Below are 20666 nucleotides of genomic sequence, written 5' to 3'. Positions count from 1 at the left end.
GGATCCAACCAGTCCATCCTAAAGGAGATCAGTCCTGGGTGTTCATTGGAAGGACTGATGTTGAAGCTGAAACTCCAATACTTTGGCCACCTCATGTGAAGAGCTGACTCATTTGAAAAGACCCTGATGCTGGGAAAGATTGAGGGCAGGAGGAGAAGGGGACGACAGAGGATGAGGTGGTTGGATGGCATCACCAACTCAATGTACATGGGTTTGGGTAGACTCCGGCAGTTGGTGATGGACAGGGAGGCCTGGCGTGCTGCAGTTCATGTGGTTGCAAAGAGTTGGACATGACTGAGCGACTGAACTGATATACATAATATATAATTATGATCATTATATACATAATTATTATATTATATATAATAATCACATCAATTATTATAAATAATTGGATTTATAACATGCAGAATACTACTACAAAGAGGACAAAGTGGAGGGAGGGGCAGTAGGGAAGAATGTAAGATTAAAACTGTTATAGTCCACGAGTGCTAGGTCAGCACAAATTTGAAGGGTACTGCAATATTATATGGGCTTCCCCAATGGCTCAGTGAATAAAGAATTCACTTGCCAATACAGGAGACACAGGAGATGTGGGTTTGATCCCTGAGTCAGGAAGATCCCCTACAGGAAGAAATGGCAACCCATTCCAGTATTCTTGCCTGGAGAATCCCATGAACAGAAGAGCCCAGTGGACTACAGTCCATGGGGTCGCAAAGAGTCAGACACAACTGAGCACACATGCATAGATACCTACGTGATATTATATGGGCTTTCCAGGTGGCATCAGTGGTAAAGAACCCACCAGCCAATGCAGGAGACATAAGAGACCAGGGTTCGATTCCTGTGTTGAGAAGATGCCCTGGAGGAATGCATGGCAACCCACTCCAGTATTCCTGCCTGGAGAATCCCATGGACAGAGGGGCCTGGCAGGCTATATTCCACAGGATTGCATAGAGTTGGACACAACTGAAGTGATTTAGCATGCATGAACACGTGAGATATTATATACTGTAATCTGTAAAACAACCACTAATAAAATTAAAAAAAACAGTAAGAAACTAAAATGGCATTCTAAAAATGTTTAATCCAAAAAGGTATTAAAGAAGGAATATAGGAACAAGAAGATATGAGACATAAAGAAAACAAATTGCAATATGTTAGATAAAATCCAACCAAATCAACAATTACATTAAATGTGAATATGCTACAATCCAATCAAAAGGCAGAGATTATCAGATTGTATAAAAAAGTGAAAGTCAACTATGGAGTCAATAAGAAGTGACACACTTTAGAATAAAAAATAAAGGTCCAAAAGAATAAAAAAAAAAATAGAGGTCCAAAGGAAAGGGGCAGAAGAAAACAAACCATACAATGTTAACTGTACATCAAATTTGAAAAGAAGAAATGGTATTAACCCAATGTATTTTATAAAAAGGGTTTTAAAAACAAATACTTCTCAACTAATTTTTTGAGTCCATAGACATCACAAGAAGAAGTAAAGACTGGAGGGAAGAAAAAGATTCAAAAATAGACTGAAAATGAATAAAGAAACTATTTGAATTCTTGGATTATATGACCCTCTATGTAAAAAGTCCTAATGAATTGACCCGTCCAATTCAATATCAAACTATTCTGAATTTAGGAAGGTCATAAGACTTAAGATCAATATACAAGTATAATATATATTCCATTATTATAAGAAAAATAAAATTTCAAAACATCCCATTCATGATAAGATGAAGAATAAAAATAAACAAAAACGTGCAAGAACTGTACAATGAAAACCATAAAACATTTCTTGACAAAGTGAAAGCTCTAAAGGAGTTGAGAAATATTCTCATGGAATGGAAGGCAACATTGTTAGGATGACTACACTTTCCAAATTGATCTATAAATTCAGTACAATCCCTATCAAAATTCCAAAAGTATTTTATGAATCTAAAGGCAGATCATAAAATTATGTGGAAACACAAGGGATCTAGAATAGTCAAAATAATTTCAAAAAGGAATAAATTTGGAAGACTTAGAATATCCATTTACAAAACTTATTTTGATACAGTAATCAACACACCTTGCTGTGAGCATGAAGTCAGATATTTTAAAATAGAAAATAGGAAACCTAGAAATATTTTAGTCAATTAATTTTGACAAAGTTACAGGGGCAATTCATTGATGAAATGATAATTTTCTCAAAAACTGGTGAAACAATTTGATGTCTATGTGCAAAAAAAAACAAACAACAAAAATTTGGGCACTGATGACATACACAAAATATACCTCAAAATGGATCTAAAATCTAAATGTAAGAGCTAAGATTGTAAAACATTTAGATGGAGAAAATATCTTTGATCCTGAGTTATACAAAAGTTTTATTAGGTAGCATACTAAAAGCATGATCCATAAAAGGAAATAATGTTACCATCAAAATTTAAGCTTTTATATTTCAAAGACAGCACTGTTTGAAGTCAACACAATACTCAGAATGTATATTATTTTTAAGAAACTATAATTCAATAATAGGGACACAATTAGATATAGAAAAAATATTGATTATACATTTAACAGAAAAAAATATACCACTAGCTAATAAGCACAAGAAAAGATGCTTAACATCATTAGTCATCAGGGGAATGACTGAACATCATTAGTCATCAGGAAAATGTACATTAAATCCCCTATCACTCAGAACGCGCTAGGATGATTATGATCAAAAAGAGTGATAATATCAAGATCCAGTGAGAATATAAAGAAAACTTAAATCTGCATACATTACTGGCGAAATGTGAAATGCCATGGCCTCTTGGGTAAACAGTGTGGTGATTTCTTTAAAAACTAAAACATATACTTACCATATCACATAGCAATTCCTCTCCTAGGAATTGAACTAAGAGAATAGAAATATATACAACAAAACTCTTGTATTCAAATGTTCATTGCAACATTATTAATAGTAGCCAAAATGTGAAAACAATCCAGTGTTCATCAACTCTTAAACAAACTGTGGTATATCCATACAATGGAATACTGTTCAATCCTAAAAAGGAAAAAATTGCTCATACATGGTACAACATGAATAAACTTCAAAAACTTTATGCCAGACCAAAAAAAAAAAGACTACATTTTATGATAACATTTATAAGAAATGTGTAGAAAAGGCATCTCTAGAGATGAAAGTAGACCAGTAGTTGCCTGGAGTTGGGAGTTAGAGCAGGGATTGACTGCAAATGGGCACAGGATTTTTGGCATGATAAAGTATTCTAAAATGGAGTCTTTATCATAGTTACACAATTAAATACATTTACTAATAATAACTGTACCATATACTTATAAAAAATGTTAGTGTGACTAGAGAGCACCATAAAAATCAGGAAGTAGATGACACACTCAAAACATCTGCTCAAATTTTAATTTACTGAATCTGAAATCTACCAGGTAAATAAAATAATACTGTTAAAAACAAAAGGAACAATTAAAGAAAAATTCTGAACAATTTTTAACTAAAGGGGCTAATTTCCCACTCATCAGAACCTACACTAGAACTAAATAATATCTGAAAGTAAGAGCACTTTCTTTTGTAAGTTCAAACATGTAGACTTTCTTGCCAACAAAAATAAAAACACAGCAAAATGCATATATTAAGCATGAGGATTACTATAAGGAATATATTATTCACCATGCAATCGCCTACCTTGTTCTTTAAATATACAGAATAAGTAACTATACAGTAATATAACATACAGAATAAGTAACTATATAGTAATATAACATCTACTATATAATAATTTTAACATTACTGGCATTGAATCAAGAAAAAAATACCAGGATAAGACTCAGTAATATCTGCAACAGAATTTCAATTTGGAAGTAGTAATATCAAGGCGACAGAGTAAGTGGATGTGGCATTCATCTCTCCACGAAAAACACATCAAAAATAAATATGTATGTTGACAAATTCTCACTGAAAACTAACTCTAGACTAGCAGAAGGACTCCTGTTCAAACAAAAGTGTAAGGAAAATAAATATGCAATTGAGCAGGAAAGGAAGCAATTGAGTTGGGGTTTGTGTCCAGGGAGGGGACTCGGATAAAAAAGGGCAATTACATGAGCTGACACTCAGGTGAAAACCCTGGGGAGTAAGCATGTGAAGTCACAGGCTGGGCATCCCAGTCCTGGACCTATATGGAGAAGATACACCCCTGAGTCTAGGTGGAGGTCCACTGCAACAAACAGAAAGTTAGGGAAAAGACTGGACTCTGTTCCTGAAGTGTGCACACATGCTAGCTAGTCCTTGAGGCAGGACAGAGATAGGTCTGCTCTGCTGGGGATCCTGCAACTGACTCTCAACATGCCCCAAAATGAGCAAAGTGAACACCCTACACTTGCTTATTCCATGTCACAGCATGGCACTGAATCTAGGGTGAGAAGGACCAGAGAAAAGATTTGACCATGGGACACGGAGGCAACCCAGTCTCAAGAAGGAAGTTGGTGCTTACTCAAGCAGTACCTCAGAAGCAGTCCAGATATCTGATGGTGAGCACTAGACCACAGCTAAATGCAACACACACCAAGAATCCACCTAGGACCCCACCAGCCCAGGAAAGAAGCTTCACAAGAGAGTGTGGATGGTGGAAGCAGAGGGTAACGATTTTCTGTGAGTAACAAAGGAGACTTGCACCAGAGGCTATAGACACCTACACATGCAGTGCATCAGACCTCTGGGCACTATGCAACTCCTCTGATGCAAAAGTCTCTGGTCAGAGAGAGGGGAAAATACATACCTAACAGAGCCACAACAAGGCCAACCCTCTAGGCTTCTGCTCCTGGACCTTGAGACAAAACTTCTACCTCTGGCAGGGCAGTGATGGCCACTGAGCAGAGAGGAAGTCCCACTCACACACAGTGCTGTCTATAGCCATTCTATCTGGATCCCCACCAGTTATTAATAACAAGGTGATAGACACCAGCACACATCTAGGAAAGATGTGATTGTTGTCCATGTCAAGTTCAGTCCTCCAGTCAAAGGTGCACACTTTGCAGAGATATGTTTCCATATAAGAAAATACCTTCAAAACTGCAATAGGTAACTGTTTTAACTAAATTCATAGAAGTACAGAAAGGTAACTAAAATTACAAGGCTGAGGAACTGCTCTTAATTGAAAGGGCCAGAGTAAACCATTGGAAAAAAATAATGAAACAAACAATTCTTTAGATAAAGAATCTAAAACATTGGTAATAAAAATGTTAACTGCATTAGGGAGAAGAAATGATCTAAACACTGATCATTTCAACAAGGAACTAGAAAATATAAAAAGGCCCAATCATGAATGAATACAATAGCTGAAATAAAAAACATACTACAAGGAATTAAAAGCAGACTAAGTGATACATAAAGAAAGCTGCACACTGAAGAATTGATGCTTTTGAACTGTGGTGTTGAAGACTCTTGAGAGGCCCTTGGAATGCAATGATATCCAACCAGTCCATCCTAAAGGAAATCAGTCCTAAATATTCATTGGAAGGACTGATGCTGAAACTGAAGCTCCAATACTTTGGCCACCTGATGTGAAGAACTGACTCATTAGAAAAGTCCCTGAGGCTGGGAACAATTGAAGGCAGGAGGAAAAGGGGACGGCAGAGGATGAGAAGGTTGGATGATATGGAAAACGGAATGATGGCAATCACCCAATCAGAAGAGCAGAGAGAAAAATAAATCTCAGAAGAAGAAAGTAAGAGATTTTTAAAACAACGTTAAGCATTCCAAAATTTGCACTACAGGTGTCCAGAAAGGAAAAAGAGAGGGAAGGGGATTGAAAATGTATTTTGAGAAATTATGACTGAAAACTTCCCAAACATATGGAAGGAAATAGATATCCAGGCACAGGAATCACGGAGTTCCAAACATGATGAACCCAAACAGACCTGCACCAAGATATATTATAATTGAAATGGGAAAAGTTAAGGAGAGAATTCCAAAGACAGCAAGATAAAAATAAAGATACATAGGAAATACATATATTAAAATAAATATATATATTTATATGAAAGATATAAATGAAACCCTCATAAGGCTTTCAGCTAATTTCTCTACAGAAATTTTACAGATCATAAGGACTATATATATGCTGTCTATAAGAAACTCACTTTGGACCTAAAGACACATATAGACTGAAAATGAGAGGATAGAAACATATATTCCAGGCAAATGGGAAGCAAAGGAAAGCTGGAGTAGCAATCATCATATAAGACAAAACAGACCTTAAAATAAAGAAAATTTCAAGAGATAAGGAAGGACACTACATAATGATCAAGGGATCAATCCAAGAGGAAGACATAACAATTGTAAATATCTATGCACCCAACACAGGGGCACCTCAATACATAAAACAAACACTAACAGACATAAAAGGAGAAACTGACAGTAACAGATTAATAATAGGAGACTTTAACACCCCACTCACACCAATGGACAGATCATCAAAACAGAAAATTAATAAGGAAACACATGTCTTCAATGATACATTAGATGAGATGGATCTTACTGATATCTTCAGGACATTCCATTCAAATGCAGAAGAACACAGCTTCTTCTCAAGTTCACATGGAACATTCTCCAGGATAGACAACATCTTGCATCACAAACCAATCCTTTGTAAATTTAAGAAAATTTTAATCATATCAAGCATCTTCTCCAACCACAATGCTATGAAACTAGATATCAATTACAAGAAAAAAACTGCAAGAAACAGAAACAGATGGAGATTAAACAACACGTTCGTAAATAACCAACAGGTTACTAAAGAATCAAAAGGGAAATAAAAAAAATTCTAAAAACAAATGACAATGAAAATATGAGAACTCAAATCCTATGGGATGCAGCAAAAGCAGTCCTAAGAGGGAAGTTTATAGCAATACAATCCTACCTCAAGAAACAAGAAAAACATTGAATAAAAACCTAATTTTACACCTAAAACAACTGGAAAAAGAACAAAAAACCCTCAAAATTAGTATAAGGAAAGAAATCATAAAGATCAGAGCAGAAATAAATGAAAAAGAAATGAAAGAATAGTAAAGATTAATAAGACTAAAAACTGATTTTTTGAGAAGATAAAAAAAATTGATAAACCTTCAGCCAGACTCATCAAGAAAAAAAGAGAGAAGAATCAAATCAACAAACTCAGAAATGAAAAAGGAGAGGTTATAACAGAAAATGTAGAAACACAAAGGATTGTAAGAGACTATTATGGAAAATTCTATCAAACATTTAGAGAAGAGCTAATGCCTATCCTTCTAAAACTCTTTCAAAAAATTGCAGAGGAAGGAACACTTCCAAACTCATTCTACAATGACACAATCACCCTGATACCAAAACCAATTCAGAGACAACACAAAAAAAGAAACCTACATGCCAACATCACTGATGAACATAGATGCAAAAATCCTCAACAAAATTTTAGCAAACAGAATTTAGCAACACATCAAAAAGCTCATATACCATGATAAGGTTGGATTTATTCCAGGAATGCAAGGATTCTTCATTATATGTAAATCAATCAATGTGATACACCATATTAACAAATTGAAAGATAAAAACTATATGATAATCTCAATAGATGCAGAAAAAGCCTTTGACATTATTAAGTACCAATTTATGATTAAAACTTCAAAAAATGGACATAGAAGGAACCTTCCTCAACCTAGTAAAGGCCATATATGATAAGCCTATAGCAAATGTTATTCTCAATGGTGAAAAGCTGAAAGCATTGTCCCTAAGATCAGGAGTAAGACAAGGGTGTCCACTTTTACCACTATTATTCAACATAGTTCTGGATGTCCTAGTTACAGGAATCAGAGAAGAAAAGGAAATAAAAGAAATCCAGATCAGAAAAGAAGAAGTAAAGCTCTCACTGTTTGCAGATGACATGATACTGTACATAGAAGGCCCTAAAGATAGAACCAGAAAATTACTAGAGCTAATCAGTGAATTTAGCAAAGTTTCAGGATACAAAATCAAGACAGAGAAATAACTTGCATTTCTATATACTAACAATGAAAAATCCGAAAGAGAAATTAGGGAATCAATCCCATTCACCATTGCAACAAAAAGAATTAAATATCTAGGCATAAATTTATGTAAGGAGACAAAAGAACTGTGCACAGAATATTATAAGACACTGATGAAAGAAATCAAAGACGACATAAACAGATGAAGAGATATTCCATGTTCCTGGGTAAGAAGAATCAATATTGTGAAAATGTCTATACTACCAAAGGCAATCTACAGATTCAATGTGACCCCCATCTAATTACCAATGACATTTTTCACAGAACTAGAACAAAAAATTTCACAATTCATATGGAAACACAAAAGACCCAGAGTAGCCAAAGCAGTCTTGAGAAAGAAGAATGGAGCTGGAGGAATCAAGCTTCCTGACTTCAGACTATACTACAAAGCTACAGTCATTAAGACAGTATGGTACTGGCATAAAAACAGAAACATAGACAAATGGAACAAGATGGAAAGTCCAGAAATAAACCCATTCACCTATGGGTACCTTATTTTTGACAAAGGAGGCAAGAATAAACAATAGGGCAAAGACAACCTCTTCAATTAATGGTGCCGGGGAAACTGAACAACTATATGCAAAACAATGAAATTAGAACACTTCCTAACACCAAACACATAGATGAAATGAATTAAAGACCTAAATGTAAGACCAGAAACTATAAAACTCTTAGAGGAAAACACAGGCAGAACACTTGATGACATAAATCAAAGCAAGATCCTCTATGACCCACCTCCTTGAGTAATGAAAATAAAGACCAAAGTAATGGAAATAAATAAAGACCAAGTGAGACCCAATTAAACTTAAAATCTTTTGCACAGCAAAGGAAACTATAAGCAAGATGAAAAGACAACCCTCCCTTCCGCGGACCCAGCCTGGTGCACTGGGAAGACCCAGAGGAATCGGGTGGAGAGGGAGATGGGAGGGGGGATCGGGATGGGGAATAAGTGTAAATCTATGGCTGATTCATATCAATGTATGACAAAACCCACTGAAATGTTGTGAAGTAATTAGCCTCCAACTAATAAAAAAAATTAAAAAAATAAATAAATAAACACATGTTGGATAAATGAAAAAAAAAAAAGAAAAGACAACCCTGAGAATGGGAGAAAATAGAAGCAACTGAAACAACTGGCAAAGGATTAATGTCCAAAATACACAAGCAACTCACACAACTCAATACCAGAAACACAAACAACCTAGTCAAAAAGGGAGCAGAAGACCTAAACAGACATTTCACCAAAGAAAACACACAGATGGCTAACAAACTCATGAAAAGATGCTCAACATCACTCATTACTAGAGAAACGCAAATCAAAACTACAATGAGATATCACTTCATACCAGTCAGAATAGCCATCTCAAAAAGTCTACAAACAATAAATGCTGGAGAGGGTGTGGAGAAAAGAGAACACTCTTGCACTGTTGGCGGGAATGTAAATTGACACAGCCACTACGGAAGATGGTATGGTGGTGGTGGTTTAGTCACTAAGTCGGGTCCAACTCTTGTGACCCCATGGACTGTAGCCTGCCAGGCTCCTTTGTCCATGGAATTTTCCAGGCAAGAATACTGGAGTGGGTTGCCATTTCCATGGGAGAACATGGATCTTCCTGACCCAGGAATCGAACCCAGGTCTCCTGCATTGCAGGTAGATTCTTTACCAGCTGAGCTATGAGGGAAGCCCAGAAGATGGTATGGAGATTCCTTAAAAAGCTAGGAATAAAACCACCATATGACACAGCAATCCCACTCCTAGGCAAATACTCTGAGGAAACCAAAATTGAAAAAGACATGTGTATCCCATTGTTCACTGCAGCACTGTTTACAATACCTAGAACATGGAAGTATCCTAGATGGCCATTGACATGAATGGATAAAGACACTGTGGTACATAAACACAATGGAATATTACTCAGCCATAAAAAGGAATTCATATGAGTCAGTTCTAATGGGGTGGATGAACCTAGAACCTATTATACAAAGTGAAGTGAGTCAGAAAGAGAAAGATAAATGTTGTATTCTAATGCATATATACAGAATCTAGAAAAATGGTACTGAAGAATTTATTTACAGGGCAGCAATGGTGAAACAGACATAGATAACAGACTTATGGACATGGGGAGAGGGGAGGATAGGGTGAGATGTATGGAAAGAGTAACATGGAATCTCACATTACCATATGTAAAATAGCCAACAAGAATTTGCTGTATGGCTCAGGAAACTCAAACAGGGGGTCTGTATCAACCTACAGGGGTGCGATGGGGAGTAAAATGGGAAGGAGGTTCAAAAGGGAGGGATATATGTATACTCATAGCTGATTCATGTTGAGGTTTGACAGAAAACAAAATTCTTTGAAGCAATTATCCTTCAATAAAAAAAAATTTAAAAAAAAGAAAGCTAGGGACTTAAAATAATGATAGTCTGTAAATAAAAAAGCAGATTCAAACAAAAATCCTATAGAATTTGTGACAGTCTTCTAGTCATTATTAAGGCGATAAACCCAAATCATATTTCATGATGCTGTTAGGCAGACTTGGTACTTCTCCAAAATTATTCAACCTACTGATCTCCAGTACTTACTTCCATAAGGCAAGAAGAGAGGAGAATGGATAGGAAGAATGTTAAAAGAGGAAAGGAACAATAATTATAACAGTGGTAGAATTAATAATAATGAGCATTTAATCGACACTTAACCCTGAAGCCAAGGCTATAAGAATTTTACATGGATTATATCACTTAATCTTTTCAAATAACTCTCTAAGATAGGCAGCCTAAGTTGTCAGAGAATTATTTAACTTAGTCCTAATAACAGATTGAGCTTTTCCTGGTTGAAAATCAGATTCCCCTTTCCTTCTCTTTGGAAATCTATTAGATCCCTCTCAGCGACATTCTTGCTACTGGTAATCAACACATGTCTTTAGACCTTATTACTGCAGAATAAAGATATAAATTCTCTGAAACTAAGATGATGACTACCTCACCAAATTGCTCACAGGAGTATTCTACCTCTAGCTATATAGTTAACCCTAACTGACAACACAAAATGACAAAGATCATGGTTTAGCGAAAGCAACACAGTTCACTCTGAAAATGATTTACCATCATTCAGCTGTATGATTAGCTCTTGTTTTTTGTTGCTTTTCTTTTTGATGGAGAGGGGTGGTAGCTAACTGATAGTATGTGCATAGCCAAAACAGCTACATTCCAATGAAAGCCTTCACTGTAGACTAAAGAATAAATATCTTACACTGTTGAAAAATAGCACTTTCTTATAAAAGTCCAATATAAAACTGGAAACTTCAGACAACTATTAACAAGGCCAGCAATTATGGAAAAAATCATGAATCAAGGCCAAATTTATCAATGGGATCATAATTTTTAATTCTGATTTTCTTCTTTTCATGTTTTAGAAAACTACAATTTTGGCACTAAAATAACTGAAAAATATTACTCATCTGGTTAAGATTCCATGTCATAACTTTATTGACTATAATTTTGTTTGTGCTAACTGTAGCCTCCTGAATGTCTCATTCTAGCAAACCCAGGTGGATAAGTAGAAATGTAAACAGAATAAGAGGACTGCTATCCCTATTTTAAACAAAAATACTGTCTATTGCTGCTTTATTTTTAAACAGCCACTAACATATTTAAATTATAATTGGATCTTCTTAATGAGCAGTTTCTTATTATTGGAACTTGCAGGGGGCCTTGACATTTGAGTCATCATCTCATTGTGTCTATTTCTTACTGTGATATAAAAATTATATAGACATACAAGCCAGATTAAATATGGGGGGGGGGGGGACTTGAAGCGGTAACTTTAAATTGAATTGACTGTTCTAAAATCTATAAAATATATAAAGCAATCAACATTGACAATAATATATTTTACTTCAAGCACATTTTCAATAATATTAACTTCAATTTTAAGGCCCAAAATACTTCAAACCCTCCTAGCCAAATATTGTACTTCTAGAAAACAAAACTGCAGCTTTAATATTCCCTACACTTAAAAAATAGAATAATTCCAGTGTATTCTCTCAAGGAGTGAAAATGTTCTAAAGAAATGCCTCTTTTTCAACACTAAAATTTAATTAAAAGTTTTGATAGTCACTTAATATATTATTCTGCATATTAAGAAAAATTGGATGTAAACCAGAGTTCCTAGGTTGTGAAATTTAGAGCATAACATATTCAAAGTGTAGCTAGCTTTTACTTGTATTTATTTAAGGATAAGGCAAGCAATTCCCACAATGTTGAAGTGAGTCTTAAGTATTCCTCTCAGAGCTTGACTCAATCAGTGGAAATATTCATGGATTTATAGTATCAGGTCTTTACTAAATCCTATCATTTTTGTAATTACTATGGCTAGTAATAATAAATGTCAGCTTTTTATATGGTGAAATAGATTAATGAAAGAAGCAGACAGTATGCAAAACAGCTGGGAATAGGGTCAAGTCTCTCTACATATATCCAGAAACCAGTAATTTTCTAAATGGCACTCTAGGTTCTCTTGCCTAAATAATTATAAGTACCACCTGCACGTAATATACTAAAAGAATTATGAAATCTGCCAGTTCCTATCACCCGTATCAAGTCCATGGCCACTTACCTTGTCTTTATTCTCAGTGCCAGAAGCCTCAGGCTTGGTCCTAATCACAAATGGGGTGGACAGGCGCAGCAGAACCCTTTCGAAGGTGGCATTAACCTTCGGAGAAATGATCTCAAAGCAGTCCTCAAACTTGAGCACTTTGTGAGTGTCACATCGGAGCTGCTTCCTTAGGCCTTCCCCCAGCTGAAGGACTGACATGTGGGGGTCAAACATCAAGTGAAAAGGGAAGGCTCTGCAGAAGGTGTTGATGCTAATTCTGAGGTCCGCAGGAACTTGGGATGTTCCCTGTGGAAGGTTCTTCGTGATATTAGCATTTTCACATTGTCTGATAAGGAAAGCAAGGCCATTACAGTTGCCTGGGTTTGAACCATCAGAGCACAGTTTCTCAGCAACCTGGTTCACTTCCACATCCAGCCGATAGATCTTCTTTCCTGCAGCCTTAATCATTCCAAGCATTGCAAACCCCACAATGTGGTGAGGGTGGAAGTAGTGGAGTATAAGAGTACCTTCGGGGAGTTCTTTGCATAGGAATGATGGTGACTCTAGAGTGGCCTGTTTTCCAAAAGAAGTTCTAATATGTTCCAATAAAGCATCAAAGCCATTAAAAAAGTCCTGCAATGTGCCACCTACAGCTCGGAGGACTCTCTCATTGTCATCAAAGCATATATTAAAGAATTCCTCACCAAATCTTTCTTGGATTTCCTCAAACTTCAAACCTAGAGGTAAATGGAAGCAAATGTTAATAAGATATAATACAAGTAATTGAATTTATAGCTTTTTAAATGTTTATCAGAAGAGGTAGCTAGTGACCAAAGCAAGAGAAGCAGTCCCCTTGGGTACACAAATTTCCCAAATAGGTTAAGTCATTCATTTTGATTTAGAGAAAGTAAATTTCAGTTCATCTTCTGGATGCTTCTAAGATGTTAAAGAGCATAAACATTTTGTTGTTGTTTGATTTTAAATATACTATTTTTAGAGTAGTTTTAGATACATAGGAAAATTTAGCTGAAAGTAAACATATTGTCCATGTACCCCCTGTTCACTTCCCACACACAACCTCCTCCCCTGGAAACTTGATATTGTACACTACAGTGGTACATTTGTTACAATCAATGAACCTATATTTATATAACATTATCATCCAAAGTTCATAGTTTACATTAGGATTCACTCTTGATGTTATATATCCTTGAGTTTTGACAAATGTGTAATAATATGTGCCCACCATTTCAGTATCATGCAGAGTAGTTTTGCTGCCCTGAAATCCGTTGTGCTCCACCCATTCATCCCTGGGTCCCCTCAACTCCTGGAGCATGATCTTTTTAAAGCTGCTAATCTAGCTATTCACTTTCCTTTTCAATATTATACCCCATTCGCTGTAATTGCCATGAATATTATCTTTTACTTAGCAATTTCCCTCACCATTGAAGAATTTTTAAGAGGCTGTTATGTCCATTCAATAATTATTATTAATTGTCACAATTCATTTGTTAAATGGGAAATATAACCAGAGAGGGAATCTATGGTACACAAGCAGAGACAACCATCAGGTTATCTTGCACAAACAGAATTGCTTAAGTTACAATAGTAATCTCAAAGAAAATCAAACAGATCAGCTAGACCCCAGGAAGGAAGAGAAAAAACAAGGAATTAAAACTGTGGAATGATCTTCATTCATTCTTTCATTCACAAAAATGAAAGCAGACAAAACTGGAATAGGAATCTGACCAGATAGAGCTAAAAGTCTTTGCTAAGTTTTCTCAGTTCATACTCATTCCCAGATGCCATGGCAAAAGGAAATCTACCTTTAATAATGGAATTACAATGATAAATAAATACACACAATGCATTATACAGTAATTTCAAGTAGGATCATACGTGATCTATCAATAGTAAGATCCACACTGAGGAAGAACACTGCACAGATGGGAGCTGAGTTTGTATCATAAATAAACATTCTATGTAGAGTTACCCTATTGCTTCTCCTTTGACTTTGGCTGAAATCAGTTATGTGTTGTTTACACATACTCATGCTTTGTTTCTTATCTATCTCATCTTATAAGGAGGGCCCAAAAATCTGACAGGAAAAGACAGGTCCCTTTGCTAGTGTCCTTTAGAATGCAAACCAGTCTATGTTGTCTATGGCTTAGTTTGCTATTCCCTGTAAGTTCTCCCCATCCAGAAGTGAGGGGATAAAACAGAGTCAGTAATATCGTTATAAAACATAGTCCAAATACATTATATATTTTTGAGAGCTTACTATAGAGTCTAAATATTGTGGGAGCCAAGTTAAGAGGTTGGTTTGACAAAGAAGTTCTTAAAATCAATGTAAAATGGGAAGTAGAAAGTTTAAGCTAAAAACAGTAGTATTTCACATATATTTTAGTTTAATAGATTTGACAGAAGCTGAGAAAGTCACCTACTAGGACAAAAACATCACTCATCTCATACTGTCATGTTACAAGACTGAACTTCAACATATGCTGCATTCACTAACAATAATGCCAGTCAGAATTGATAATAATAGCAATTTTCTGTCTAGTTCTCAAGTGTGAAAGAAAGAAAACAAGATAGATGATATTCACTGCAATTTGGCTCCTTCTCCAACTGCTCCATTGAAACTGATTTTGTAATTAGTTAATCCAGCATATCATATTTTGTCCTTATCTTACTCAACTTTGGTTGATTTTTTTCCCCTAGTTTGACAGTGTTCATCTTCTCTTCCTCCTAAATCTCTCTTCTCTCTTGGATTATAAACCATTATCTCCTGGTTTGGTTACTAGCTGTCTGAAATGCCCTTCCCTAAAACTTCTTCCTATATAAAATCCTTACATCATCACCACTATACTGTAACTAAAAAATTCTAACACAAAGTAAACTTATGTTCCTTCAATGACAATATTCAGTGTTGCTATTATTTTTTTAAATTATTAATTTCTTCCTGTTGTTCAGTCACTCAGTCGTGTCTGACTCTTTGCAGACCCATGGACTGCAGCACGCCAGGCTTCCCTGTCCTTCACCATCTCCTGGAGCTTGCTCAAACTCATGTCCATTGAGTTGGCAATGCCATCCAACCATCTCATCCTCTGTCGTCCCCTTCTCTTGCCTTCAATCTTTCCCAACATAAGGGTGTTTTCTAGCAAGTCAACTCTTCTCACTAGGTGGCCAAAGTATTGGAGCTTCAGTTTCAGCATCAGTCCTTTCAATGAGTATTTAGGGTTGATTTCCTTTAGGATTGACTGGTTTGATTTTCTTAATTTAGTATTTAATTCTTATTAAATATGAAATTCAGAGTAAATAAAATTCTTATAATCTGACTACATTGCTGAACAACAAAACTCCATGCACCACTGAAAATACCCGAAGGATTTCTTCTATATTTTGAAGACTTGTATCTTAAAAGGACATAGGGTCTTCATGCACAGGTGAGAAAATGAGAATTTCTTCTAACTTGCATCTTTCATAACATTAAAAATACTCTCACAATTGTTAAGAACACAGATAAAATACAGTAAGCTTATGTCCTGTTTCCAATGCCATAGTCACCCAAAATCATCCAGAAAATAACAAGTAAGTATAATTCACCAGAGGCAACAAATTAAAAAACTACTTTGTAAGTACAGCAGTCTATGAACTTAAAATTCTTGTTGCTCTAAAAAGCTCTTCTAAACTTAAGATACAGTGGTTGAGACTCAAATCATAATATTAAGGCCTACCATTGTGCTAAAGTGACTTGTATAAGTAAAGAAAAATTAAATTATTTTGAATACTATATGCAAATACTATACATAGCAATTCTATACAGACCACCATATTAAATCAACTAATAAATATTTGTGGTTTCACACTTGTTAAACTGTGCAAGCTTAGATAGGAAAAAAATTCTTACAATTTGAAGAATTAAAACTAAGGAATGATCACTTCAGCTTTTGCAAATATGCTATGATCCAATGCCCAAGATGTCCACATTAAACATCTCAAAATTTAGAAAGCAGAGAGCAAGTAGTTTAGCTCAGTGTCACATGCAAGATTCCACTCATGATTGATGCAAACCCTCTAATTACAGTAAATCACTTGAAACATAGAGATAATGCTCATCTACTCATATCACAAGAAGCTAGAACAGTTTGAAATTTGGGTATATACAAACACATTCCTTAACGAGGCAAAACTTCAATGAAACTGTTTTCACTAACAGCTAAGTTGAAAGAATATTTTTTTTAAATTTATTTGGCCATGTAGGTCATAGTTGCAGCACACAGGATCCTTCATTGCAGCACGTGGGCTCAGCAGTTGTGGCGGGTTTAGCTACCTACCCCATGGCATGTGGGATCAAACACGCATCCCCTGCATTGCAAGGCAGATTTTTAACCACTGGACCATCAGGGAAGTTCCAAGAATGTTAAATTACTGTTAATTCATTTCTTTGAAACAATAAATAGGCTAAATCTGACATCCTTTAACTGTAAATGAAATAGTATGTTCATTCATGGCATGAATTTTCTGTTCCTCATCCAATTTCACATTGTGTACCTCTTGAGGCATACATAACTGCATACTATCACTAGTATAATGCCAAACACAGGGAGACTAAGCATTCATTCATAGAAACTAAACATTCATCTAGAATCAAGCTACAGTTGTGCCACACCAAAGGATACGAAGACAATAAGACATAGCCTTTTATCTCATGGGCCCCCACAGATAATTAAGTTACAAATGATTGAACTGTAACGGAGGCACACAGGACCTATCAGTTCAGTTCAGTTCAGTGGCTCAGTCATGTACGACTCTCTGCGACCCCATGAACTGCAGCACGCCAGGCCTCCCTGTTCATCACCAACTCCCAGAGTACACCCAAACCCATGTCTATCGAGTCAGTGATGCCATCAAACCATCTCATCCTCTGTCGTCCCCTTCTCCTCCTGCCCTCAATCTTTCCCAGAATCAGGGTCTTTTCAAATGAGTCAACTCTTCGAATCAGGTGGCCAAAGTACTGGCATTTCAGCCTCAACATGAGTCCTTCCAGTGAACACCCAGTACTGATCTCCTTTACGATGGACTGGCTGGATCTCCTTGCAGTTCAAGGGACTCCCAAGAGCCTTCTCCAACACCACAGTTCAAAAGCAGCAATTCTTCAGTGCTCAGCTATCTTTATAGTCCAACTCTTACATCCATACGTGACCACTGGAAAAACCATAGCCTTGACTAGATGGACCTTTGTTGACAAAGTAATGTCTCTGCTTTTTAATATGCTGTCTAGCTTGGTCATAACTTTCCTTCCAAGGAGTAAACATCTTTTAATTTCATGGCTGCTATCACCATCTGAAATGATTTTGGAGCCCAAAAAATAGTCAGCCACTGTTTCCACTGTTTCCCCATCTATTTGGCAAGAAGTGATGGGACTGGATGCCATGATCTTAGTTTTCTGAATGTTGAGCTTTAAGCCAACTTTTTCAGTCTCCTCTTCCACTTTCATCAAGAGGCTCTTTAGTTCTTCACTTTCTGCCATAACGTTGGTGTCATCTGCATATCTGAGGTTATTGATATTTCTCCTGGCAATCTTGATTCTGGCTTGGGCTTCATCCAGGCAAGCATTTCTCATGATGGACTCTGCATATAAAAAGTTAAATAAGCAGGGTGACAATATACAGCCGTGATGTACTCCTTTTCCTATTTGGAACCAGTCTGTTGTTCCATGTCCAGTTCTAACTGTCGCTTCTTGACATGCATACAGGTTTCTCAAGAGACAGGTCAGGTGGTCTGGTATTCCCATCTCTTTCAGAATTTTCCACAGTTTATTGTGATCCACATAGTCAACAGCTTTGGCATATACAATAAGCAGAAATAGATGTTTTTCTGGAATTAGCTTGCTTTTTTGATGATCCAGGGGATGTTGGCAATTTGATTTCTGGTTCCTCTGCCTTTTCTAAAACCAGCTTGAACATCGGGAAGTTCATGGTTCACATATTGTTGAAGCCTGGCTTGGAGAATTTTGAGCATTACTATACTAGTATGTGAGATGAGTGCAATTGTGTGGTAGTTTGAGCATTCTTTGGCACTGCCTTTCTTGGGATTCGAATGAAAACTGGCCTTTACCCCAGTCCTATGGCCACTGCTGAGTTTTCCAAATTTGCTGGCATATTGAGTACAGCACTTTCACAGCATCATCTTTCAGGATTTGAAATAGCTCAACTGGAATTCCATCACCTCCACTAGCTTTGTTCGTAGTGATGCTTCCTAAGGCCCACTTGACTCCACATTCCAGGATGTCAGGCTCTAGGTGAGTGATCACATCATCATGATTATCTGGGTCATGAAGATCTCTTTTGTACAGTTCTTCTGTGTATTCTTGCACCTCTTCTTAATATCTACTGCTTCCATTAGGTCCATACCATTTCTGTCCTTTATTGAGCCCATCTTTGCATGAAATGTTCCCTTGGTTGCTCAATTTTCTTGAAGAGATCACTAGTCTTTCCCATTCTATTGTTTTCTTCTATTTCTTTGCATTGATTGCTGAGGAAGGCTTTCTTATCTCTCCTTGCTATTCTTTGGAACTCTGCATTCATTTTTTTTGTTGTTGTTGTTGTATATATTTTTTATTGCAAAGTGTTTTTAACTGGCTTTAATAATTTGCTTTTTATTTTTTCTTTTCCTAGTTATTTTTTATTAGTTGGAGGCTAATTACTCTACAATATTGTAGTGGTTTTTGCCATACATTGACATGAATCAGCCATGGATTTACATGTGTTCCCCATCCTGAACCCCCCTCCCACCTCCCTCCCCATCCCATCCCTCTGGGTCATCCCAGTGCACCAGCCCCAAGCATTTGTCTCATGCATCCAACCTGGAATGGCGATCTGTTTCACACTTGATAATATACATATTTCGATGCTGTTCTCTCAGATCATCCCACCCTCGCCTTCTCCCATAGAGTCCAAAAGTCTGTTCTATACATCTGTGTCTCTTTTCCTGTTTTGCATATAGGGTTATAGTTACCATCTTTCTAAATTCCATATATGTGTGTTAGTATACTGTATTGGTCTTTATCTTTCTGGCTTACTTCACTCTGTATAATGGGCTCCAGCTTCATCCATCTCATTAGAACTGATTCAAATGAATTCTTTTTAATGGCTGAGTAATATTCCATGGTGTATATGTACCACAGCTTCCTTATCCATTCATCTGCTGATGGGCATCTAGGTTGCTTCCATGCCCTGGCTATTATAAACAGTGCTGCGATGAACATTGAGGTGCACATGTCTCTTCCAGATCTGGTTTCCTTGGTGTGTATGCCCAGGAGTGGGATTGCTGGGTCATATAGCAGTTCTATTTCCAGGTTTTTAAGGAATCTCCACACTGTTCTCCATAGTGGCTGTACTAGTTTGCATTCCCACCAACAGTGTAAGAGGGTTCCCTTTTCTCCACACCCTCTCCAGCATTTATTGCTTGTAGACTTTAGGATAGCAGCCATTCTGACTGGCGTGTAATGGTACCTCATTGAGGTTTTGATTTGCATTTCTCTGATAATGAGTGATATTGAGCATCGTTTCGTGTGTTTGTTAGCCATCTGTATGTCTTCTTTAGAGAAATGTCTGTTTAGATCTTTGGCCCATTTTTTGATTGGGTCATTTATTTTTCTGGAATTGAGCTGCAGGAGTTGCTTGTATATTTTTGAGATTAATCCTTTGTCTGTTGCTTCATTTGCTATTATTTTCTCCCATTCTGAAGGCTGTCTTTTCACTCTGCATTCAAATGCGTATATCTTTCCTTTTCTCCTTTGCTTTTTGCTTCCCTTCTTTTCACAGCTATTTGTAAGGCCTCCTAAGACAGCCATTTTGCTTTTTTGCATTTCTTTTTGCTATGGAAATATGGAAAAAATGAACATCTGACTTTCTCCTCAAGTAGATAAAGTTTGACAGGCAATTTGTAGAAAAAGTAGATGTTCAGAAGGCCAACAAGGAGGGAACAAGAACTCTAAAAGACA

At 36.4% G+C, this 20666-nt stretch overlaps 1 protein-coding gene across 1 annotated transcript in view; it reads right to left on the bottom strand.

The window, feature by feature from the left end:
• GUCY1A2 (guanylate cyclase 1 soluble subunit alpha 2) overlaps positions 1-20666 on the bottom strand; it is a 431399-nt gene that overhangs the window by 265805 nt on the left and 144928 nt on the right. The window contains exon 4 of the mRNA XM_043898183.1: positions 12680-13395. Within this exon, the coding sequence (XP_043754118.1) occupies positions 12680-13395 (716 nt within the window). The remainder of the gene's footprint in view (positions 1-12679; positions 13396-20666) is intronic.

The sequence above is a fragment of the Cervus elaphus genome, chromosome 1 (assembly GCF_910594005.1).
Source record: "Cervus elaphus chromosome 1, mCerEla1.1, whole genome shotgun sequence".
NCBI lineage: Eukaryota > Metazoa > Chordata > Mammalia > Artiodactyla > Cervidae > Cervus > Cervus elaphus.
The sequence above is the reverse complement of the archived record's forward strand: the minus strand, read 5'-3'. Positions and strand labels throughout refer to the sequence as shown.